The 9087-nt window shown below is 41.0% G+C and overlaps 1 protein-coding gene across 1 annotated transcript; it reads right to left on the bottom strand.

Annotated features, from left to right (window-relative positions):
• Positions 1–220: 220 nt before the first annotated feature.
• On the bottom strand, positions 221–1307 carry LOC147637076 (pentatricopeptide repeat-containing protein At2g33680-like). Its single transcript, XM_086801001.1, has 3 exons — positions 922–1307; positions 570–702; positions 221–460 (listed from the first exon to the last, which is right to left on the bottom strand). Exons 1-3 carry the CDS (start codon positions 1305–1307, stop codon positions 221–223), a joined length of 759 nt encoding a protein of 252 aa, XP_086657127.1.
• Positions 1308–9087: the final 7780 nt, after the last annotated feature.

Below are 9087 nucleotides of genomic sequence, written 5' to 3'. Positions count from 1 at the left end.
ACCTTTCTTTATTGCTAACCATGGCAAAAGATTATAATTCACAAGGCAAACCCGCCATGTGCTCCATGAAGAGCTCCTTAAACCAAAAGGGTTGGCGATTTCATTAGGAATCTGTTGCCTCTTGTCAGATGCTCCTATGCTGCCATACACTTTCAAGACCCAGGCACATTTCCATGATCATCTAGCTCCTTGCGCATCAAGGGGCAGCGGTGGGTGTAGGTTAGCCTACAGCTCCACCACATTTGGCACCAATCAAAAAAGCATTGCCAAGCAGCACATCTTTACCCAACAAACCTTGCCTAGCAATCTCATCATGAAATTGTTCCCCTTTGATAGCTACTCCTATACAAGTGCAGGCCTTCAAGATGCAAGTGTATGTCATTACATTTGCTGGCATGCCCTTGCATTGCATCTGCTCAAAACACTTCAAAGCATTCTCACCCTGACTCTGTTGTGTATCCTGCTATTAGTGAAGACCAAGAGAAAACATCTCAAATTGGAAGCACTTGTTGTGCTTTTGCGAGAGCACCACACTTGGCATACATATCAACCAAAGCATTGCCAAGCACAATATCTTTCTCTAGCAACCCCTCTCTCGCAATTTCATTATGAGTTTGTAGCCTCTTGTCAGAATCTCCTATGCTGCCACACGCTTTCAAGATCCAGACATACATCACTGCATCCTTGCCCCTTGCATTGCATCTGTTTAAAAGAGTTCAATGCATTCTGGCCCTGTGCCCGCTGGGCACGTCCTCCAATAAGTGTGCTCTAAAAGACAACATTGGTTGTAGGAAGCTCCTCAAGAACTCGTTGTGCTTTAGCAAGTGGGATGATGATACAGAATGGTGGGGTGGTGATACATGCAAACGGTGGGAGGATGGTCCACTCTATGCGCGATGCAGCCTCTGCCCTTTGCCTTACTGTAATGCACAACCAGCCAAGGCTGCTTGCAGCAGTGCGCAAGTAATTTTGAAACAGATGCAGTTGGAGGACCTGTTCTCTTTGCCAATCTCAGCATGTAATTTTTTGCCCCTTTCCAGGCATGTCATGCTAGAACAAGCTTTCAATAGGGACACGAATGTGTGTGTATTTGGATGCACAGAATCATCTTGCATTCTCTTGAGCATGCAAAACGCAAGATTCAAGTCCCCATACTCAGCGTAGCCCACTATGAGGGAAGTCCAAGAATGGTCATTCCGAAGGGCTAACCGATTAGACACTTGCTCTGCACTGGACATGCTTCCACATTCGACATAAGCTTGAACAAGGTAATTTCCAAGCACTTTGTGACCTTCCAATCCAACCATGCTAAGTTGTCTATGCACATCCTTGGCATGTGTCAGACTTGCCTTCTTCCTGCATTTCTAGATGATGGAGATAAAGTCCTGCACTGGGAGCAGTTCGTCTAACGGTTCCTCCACGCTCAGCATCTTACACTCATTCTTCTCTAACAGATGTGCTCCAAGGCCATCAACCTTTAGATCAGAACCCTGCTCATGTTTTCTATTTTTTGAAAATGTATTGCTGATATACTTTGTTGATATTGCATGCCACAATCTATTTTTTATGTGAGGTTGATGTTGCATGCCACAATCATAGCTTAAAAACATACTTTGTGTCGCAGGCTAGATGGGATCTTTTTATAAGATTCAAGTGATCAATGATGATAATGAGGATGATTTAGGCCTTGTGAGGCTAAAGAACGATAAAGACGAGCCCACCTTTGCTTTGGTTTGTGAGCAGATAGAGGGCGATGAGCTTGTGATTGGATCCTTCGTCTTCATGGAGGAAAATTATATTATAAAGAAACGACAAGAAGAGCGATGGACACTCAACAATAAGGTTCAAGTACGCATTAAGAGGAGTGCCAATAGCATTAAGAGGAGTGCCAATAGCATGCATGAACTTCCTCCTCCAAGTAAGCGACAATGCTCAAATCAGATTGATAACAAGAAAGGTGACACTTTGGGTGGCTCCACTTCCAAGCTTACAAGCAAATTGTTAAGTGCAAGTGTTCTTGAGCAATGGGAACAAGAATGTATTATAACAAAACTAAAGCTGAAACAGATGAAGGTTGAAAGGGATGATAGGTTTGAATTACATAGTGAAGATGTCAATGGGAAAGCTCTAGTTCGAATATGGTGTCATGAGTGCAACTCTTTGTATGGCGTAGGTTTAATAGAAGGGAAGTATGCTGCATATAATTGTCTTGCTAACTTTATGAGAACCCACATCTTGGAGAGAAAAAGACATGAAAAAAATTATATGGCATTTCGGGGGCTTGGAAAGGAGTCGATGCAACGTGTGCAGGCTGATGAAGAACAAGATGATAGGAAAGAAATAGAGGCTTCAATAGAGACTCTACGTTTTTTGATGGAGACCAATGAAGGTATTGTTCAACCTTCATAAAGTTACTTAAATGTTTGAAAGATAGAATGGTTTTGGAAAGTCGATTTTGTAACTTGTTTGACTTTGTTATGTGTTGTATTTGCATGTAGGTTGGGACTTTGAAGTCATTACAGCCACACTACATGATTTTAAAGACAAAAGCTTTGTTCGCGTGAGGTGTAAGTATGATGACACATGGCTGCGTTTGTGTCCTCCAAGGTCAGATCTGTGTACCATTCTCACAGAGCACTCAAAGTCAATCTTGCACACAAAGGCAGTCATGAAGGAGGAGTTGCAAACATCCAAGCCAGTTCTAATCGAAAGGGGAAGGAGCATGATCCAATGCGAACATCTCTCAGCAAGTTTGTGGTTTCTACAAAGTTCGAAAGATCAGCTCATGATGATTCTCCTTCACTCTATAACAATGAAGAAAGTCGAAAATTTTCAATAGGTTTGAATTTTTTATGTTGGGGTTTATGGATTCACGAAATCAAAGTGAACAACAAGAATATTAGTGTGAAACCTTTGCTAGATGATCAGTGTGGTGGGAAGCTTTGGTTTGCAGAGCCTTTCACAAAGGCTATCCTAAATGATGGAACTTCAACCTTTCACATAGATGGTTGCTTTCGTCATATTAGTTGTCCGCGTGTTTCCAATAATGGGGCCATTTGAAGCTTTCTCATGCAACAATTGCAAGGGTATACCTAAGCTTCATGATTTTAGGATGAGATTATATAGGGAGAAGACGGCGGAGAAGAAGAGAGGCACTAGAGTAACGGATTGCGGAAGAAGATTAGACTTTCTCACTAAACAAGAGCTTCGGCAAACAACTTTCATTGCTAAGAAGCATGCAAGAGATCTCACCCTCAAACTATGGTCAGCAAAGGCTCATATTGCTGTCCTTTCGATGCGACTATGAACTTTAAGGGAAGCAAGCATGGAGTCCCTAAACCGCAAGGATGTAAAGAGGTTTTGTAACAATATAGTAGAAGCCCATAGACTAGGTAAGTTTGGTGGAAAACCTGCTCTATGGGACTTCTTACAGGATGTGGCTACAAACATGTCGAGGCCAAAGGCAGGCAAGAGATATAGTGCAAATACTAAGGCTTTGTTTGAGGTTGCAAGGATGTGGGGTGGACCAAGGTTGCATGATTTTCTTGCTGCCAACCTCAATGGCCCTTCACTCTCAACGACAAAAAGGGGCCAAAGACTTGCCACACAATTTTTACCGGGCATACAAGGCTATATCTTTGATGCCATTGTTGAAATATATCAAAACGAGAAAGAAAAACATGGAATCAAATCACAAATTCCTTTCATCTTGGTGGAGAATGAGACCGCCATAAAGAAACGGATAAGGTAAACATAGTATAATGCAAAAGGAGTTCTGATGAGACATGTTGAATCGTAGTGGCTCTTACATATTTTATGTTTTCAATCTTAATATTGTAGGTGGAACCCAAAACATGACACGCTTGTTGGATTTGATGGATACAAGGTGGAGAGCCATGAGTGTGGAACGTCAAGCTTAATCAAAGTTGGAGCGGGAAAAATAGGCTATGACATAATTGTTAAAGCATTTGAGAATCATGTGATTGGTGGTTATGCAAGAGTTTTGTGGCAAACCCACTTCATGAAGCACTTCCACGCTTAGTTTTGGTTGCTCATTGCACTTGTAATCGATTTGATGCATGTTTTGTTCGAAGACAATGGGCTGAGATTTTGAGCTTATGGGATGAGAAGCTCAAGTCTAAAGTAGGTCCGATTATTGGACACGCCTCAGATGGAGATAGCCGCCGAAGAATGTTGATGCTGGCTGATTATGTTGACAAACATGCTACTAGATTCAAGATTGGATGGGATGGATGGCCTCTTTCCGCCAAATTGTCAAACGGAGATGTTTTAGGCATGCATGATCAGGACTTTGTACACAATGGAAAGAAGCTCGTCAATGTTCTTGATAAACCAAAGCGTCAGTTGGCTCTTGGTGATGTATGGGTTACCTTGAACCATGTTACCATTGTATATGATTCCTTTGTTGTTGACAAGCATATGCTCAGGGAAGGCGATATGAGGCGAGATGATCGTCAAAATTGGGCAGCAGCTCAAAGGATATGTAGCAGACAAGTGCAATGGTGTTTGGGAGAGTTGGCAAACAATGGGCAGCACAGAAAAGAGCGGAGTATGGTAGGGACACAAGCCTACCTTGAAATTTGTGGAGACTATATTGACATTTTCTTGTCTCCACACTTGAGCTTGGAAGGGAGAGTTCATTTAGCAGCCAAAGTGACTTTTTTCTTTTAGATTTGGAGATCTTGGATATTACAACATCCAACATATACACTATCAGCAAACTTCATTAGCAAGGAGACATTCTTGGATGTGCAAATCTCTTGCCATTTTGTGGTGTTGCTAATAAAGTATTTCAGAGACTTTCACCCAAGCTTGAAGTGCCCTCTATATCTCGCCGGCACAGATGCGGCTGAAATCTTCTTCAGCAAAGTCGAAAGTATGGTTGGGCAAGAGCGTACTTATGACTTGATGGACATGCTTCACAGCATAGGCATTTTGAATAGGCTTGCCAATTTTGAATGCAAGGAGGATGGTGTGGCATTCATAAGAGCTCACAAGAAGCAGGAACATATATGGAGAGAGTTAAATCTTAACGAGGACTTGCAAGAAGCCAATTTAGGTGACTATGATTGTGTTTCAACTGATGAGAAGGTCATTGCTACCTTGCAAAAAGGATTGCAAAGTGCCCAAGAATTATGTGAACGCTTACACATGAGACCAAAAGGTAAAGAGGACAAGAAATGGTGGGTGCAGCCTTGGTCCATTAGAGTGTTTGACACATATGCAAATCTACAAGACTCTGATAGAGATGAGGAATATCCTACTGAGGTGGGCCATGCATTAGATTCAGATGAGGATGCTTCTACAAGTGAAATAAGGCATGTAGTAGATTCCATTTTGGATGAGAAAGAAGAGGTGAACCTGGTTGTTGAAGTTGAAGACAATAAGTTTCTCTTCAAGTCTACATTGGTCAGCCAGCTCAATGGCAATCCAACTTTGTCAAAGGATAGACTTACCAGGGTCCGACAAGGTGTGTACTATGCCAAAGAAGAAAAAAAGTATATGGAGACAAACGAGAATTTATTTGGCATTGGTTCAGATTGTGCTGTGTTCTTTCATGAACAAATAGTACAAGGGAAGATCACAAGGTCATGTAAGCCAAGCTCTTCAGGAGGCAAGAAGAAAGCCAAAAGTGTATGGTATCTGGGACGAGTTCAAAAGATGAGAAGAATGGTTAGAGGTTAAACTTGGTTGGTATCAAAAAGAAAAAGGAACTAGGTGCTTTACGTATGACCTAACCGACCTTGATATGATAAGCATTGATAGCGTCATCGCTCTCGCAAACCTTACATATGATTGTGGCAGCAACAAGTATGAACTTGATGAGAATGATTGGAAGGTCTTTAATGATTTTGTGAGGGATCACTAGGTACACAGAAAGGATGCATCTGTTTTTTTTTCTTTGTTTGATGAGACATACTTTGTATGAGTTTGAAAAATAATTCAAAATATGAAAATCTCATTGACTCAACATCTTCTTTGTCTCATGCAGGAATTTGAATTGGAGAATGAAATCTTCAGATTTTGAGAAGGTGACCATCGACAATGTGTATTTATCTTTTTGTACATCTATAAAAATCGGTACAGATTATACAAAATGTATAGCTATTAGATGTATTAGTTTTGCTAGATGTGTCCACAAGATTCTATCTTATTTTTTGCAAAAATAATTTTAGAGTGTATGAGATGTATAGGTCCCATATGTATGATTTGAGCAAGGATTTGAGCAAGATGTATCGACATGGTAATTTTGTTATAACCATGCTGCAAGTGGATGTTTCGGATAATATTTAAGAAAGTATTGTGGTTGTTTCAATGGATTTAGCATGAGGCTAACGGAGTCACTTTTGTTTGCGTCTTGAAAGCTTATGAGTTGTTTGTCGAGATCTCTCCCTATACTTGATCAGAGGCTTTGAGTTTGCACAGGGGCTTTTTAGTGGCCAAGGATTTTCATGCCTTGATGTGGGACATTGCAGCCAGGAATGAGTAGCAAATCAGCCCCACACTTTCTGGCCAAGGATTTTCATGCCTTGATGTGGGACATTGCAACTAGCAATGAGCAGCAAATCAGCCCCACACTTTCTAACACATTTTATGAAGGCAACAGTTGGGTCATTTCATCTCTAGCTTGTGGTCACCATTCAAGCCACTTTTGGGCTGCATTTGGACATGGGCTGGGGTCATTTTGATGTGGCCATTAGTGTTGGTCTTGAGAAGTTGGAATGAAAGTGTACATTTGATAACAGCCATTTACAGGACATCATGGTTTCTCAACCAATTTGTTGTCCACAATTTATGTTTGATGCATGTTGACACAATGTGCTCTGTAATCACTGTGATTTGTTAGTAGTAAATGGTTGATGTTGGAGTGGGAGATTCGTATAATCTCAGCTTGGAAATCTCAAGTCATTGTTGTCTTGGACCAGTGTTTGAGCAGTGTTCATACTTAGTGTTTGAGCAGGTGTTGATGCTGAGTGTTGGAGCATTGTGTATGTATTTTTGGTTGCATCTTATATGGGACTTGCATGGTCTCATTGAGTAGTGGACATTGGGGCTATGTATTGTAAATGCTTATGGCCCTTGACTCCTAAATGTTTGGCAAGCTGTGCTTATTGATTAGGAGTGATACTTCTTTGGTCATCTGTATATAACATTCTGGATTCAAATGCTTTGAGGATCATGTTGGTCATGTATGTTATGGTATGCTCCATGGATTGAGTAATCTTTTGGAGTTTTGAGACTTCAATTGGAGCTATAGTCAAAAGTTTTTGTCTTGAGCTTATGCATTGTTTATGCTTGGCATTGTTTGCCAAGCATAAACAATGCATAAGAGTAATAGTAGTTTATGCTTATGCATTGTTTACTCTTAGCATTTGTTTTGCCTAGAGCTTGCTTGAGCTTTTGTTTTGGACATTGGGAAAGTACTTGGTGGATACTTTTGGATCCACTGGGAGAGCTCTAGATTGAGCTAGTTGATTGAGAATATGCATTGAGAGTTTATGCAAGACAGGTCATGGGATTTGACTTGTGGTTCTAAACAACTCATGGTTAGTTGATCTGTTGATATGCATAGAGCTACTCTCTTGCTATGCAATTTGGTATCATGGAGCTAGATACTGTGGGTTGTACTCTCATTCATGGACATTAGAGCTATGACTTACACTCTTAGTAGCTTGTTCAAAATATCACAAATGAAGAGCTTACAATGTAGGGACTTTCATAGTTCAAAATAGTTGCATTTGTCACTTTCAAAACCCCCCAATACTTCTAGAGTGACTTAAAATGAATTACATATCTCTTACACAAGGGATTTTAAAATTATTCTAAAAAATTTATTGACAGAAAGGGAATTATATATTTTATCAAAAGCTACAAAAAGGGTTAAAAAAATGGCCAGTGTAGGTTACATAGGGATTTATAAAATAGGCCATGAACGCACGTGATATAGGCAATTTTGCTAAGTGACCCCCCCGAGATTGGCTTAGAGAGCCATTTTATGCAGGTTCCGTGCAAACCATGTCTTGACAGTGTGCGAAACACACTTTGATATTTGAGGGCCACTGTGGATTATGCATTGTTTTATGCAGCAGGTGTACCATTGGAGCTATATGGGTACAGAGATGCATATTGGGTTGATCGCATCTCAGACAAGAGATCTACCAGTGGATTTATATTTTCATTAGGGAGTGCTGTTGTGACATGGATAAGAAAAAAGCATCCCAGAGTTGTCTTGTCGAGTACAGAGGAAGTAGAGGAGATGTGGTGGTAGCGTGTGAGGTACTAGCTTGGTTATGCAAGCTACTGCTGATTTGGGGTTTCATGTGGAGAGAAAGGTTGTCATATATTGTGACAATCTTATCAGTATACAATTGGAAAGGAACCCAATTTTCCATCTGCAGACGAAACACATTGAGGTAGACTACCACTTCATCAGGGAGAGAGTCTTGGCAGGCGACATCGACTTGGCCTACATTAGCACACAAGATCACATCGCTAATATCTTCACGAAGGCCTTGAGAGGAGCTGAGAAGCTCCACAGATTTTGAGATATGCTTGGAGTTCACGAGCTAGAGTTAAGCTTAAGGGGGAGTATTGAGATGTCAAGCTCAACATGAGAGCTGACACTCACGAGGTTCCTGTGTGACCGTTTGACATTTACATCACTAGCGGCTTTGGTAGCTGGCACCAACATATCTTTGCCAAAGATTCTACAGTTGGACTACCCCGACTATTCCACACCTACCCACTCACTTAGCGTGTTCACATTATGGACCGGATGTACATAGTACTTTAGTACTTATGTTGTATTTTTCCTTATCGTTTTTTATAGAACCCTTTTGTGGAGAAGATGAAGAACAATTTTTAACCTCTCATCTTGTGTGTTCTCTTCCAGGGTTTGTGTGAGTGTGTGTGTGCATGCAAGAGCTCAAGATCTCTTCCTCCCTGCATCTTTTCACCCCTTGAGTTGCCCTTTGCTCCTTACCCCAGTTGCCCCACCATAGAAAAACAAAGCGGATCCATTGCCCTAGCTGCCCGTAGAAAAACAAAGCGATAACATTGATCTAT

This window comes from Cibotium barometz, chromosome 7, assembly GCF_041138505.1.
Source record: "Cibotium barometz isolate CiBa-2024 chromosome 7, ASM4113850v1, whole genome shotgun sequence".
Lineage (NCBI taxonomy): Eukaryota > Viridiplantae > Streptophyta > Polypodiopsida > Cyatheales > Cibotiaceae > Cibotium > Cibotium barometz.
Note: the sequence above shows the minus strand (reverse complement) of the source record. Positions and strands in the feature narration are given on the sequence as shown.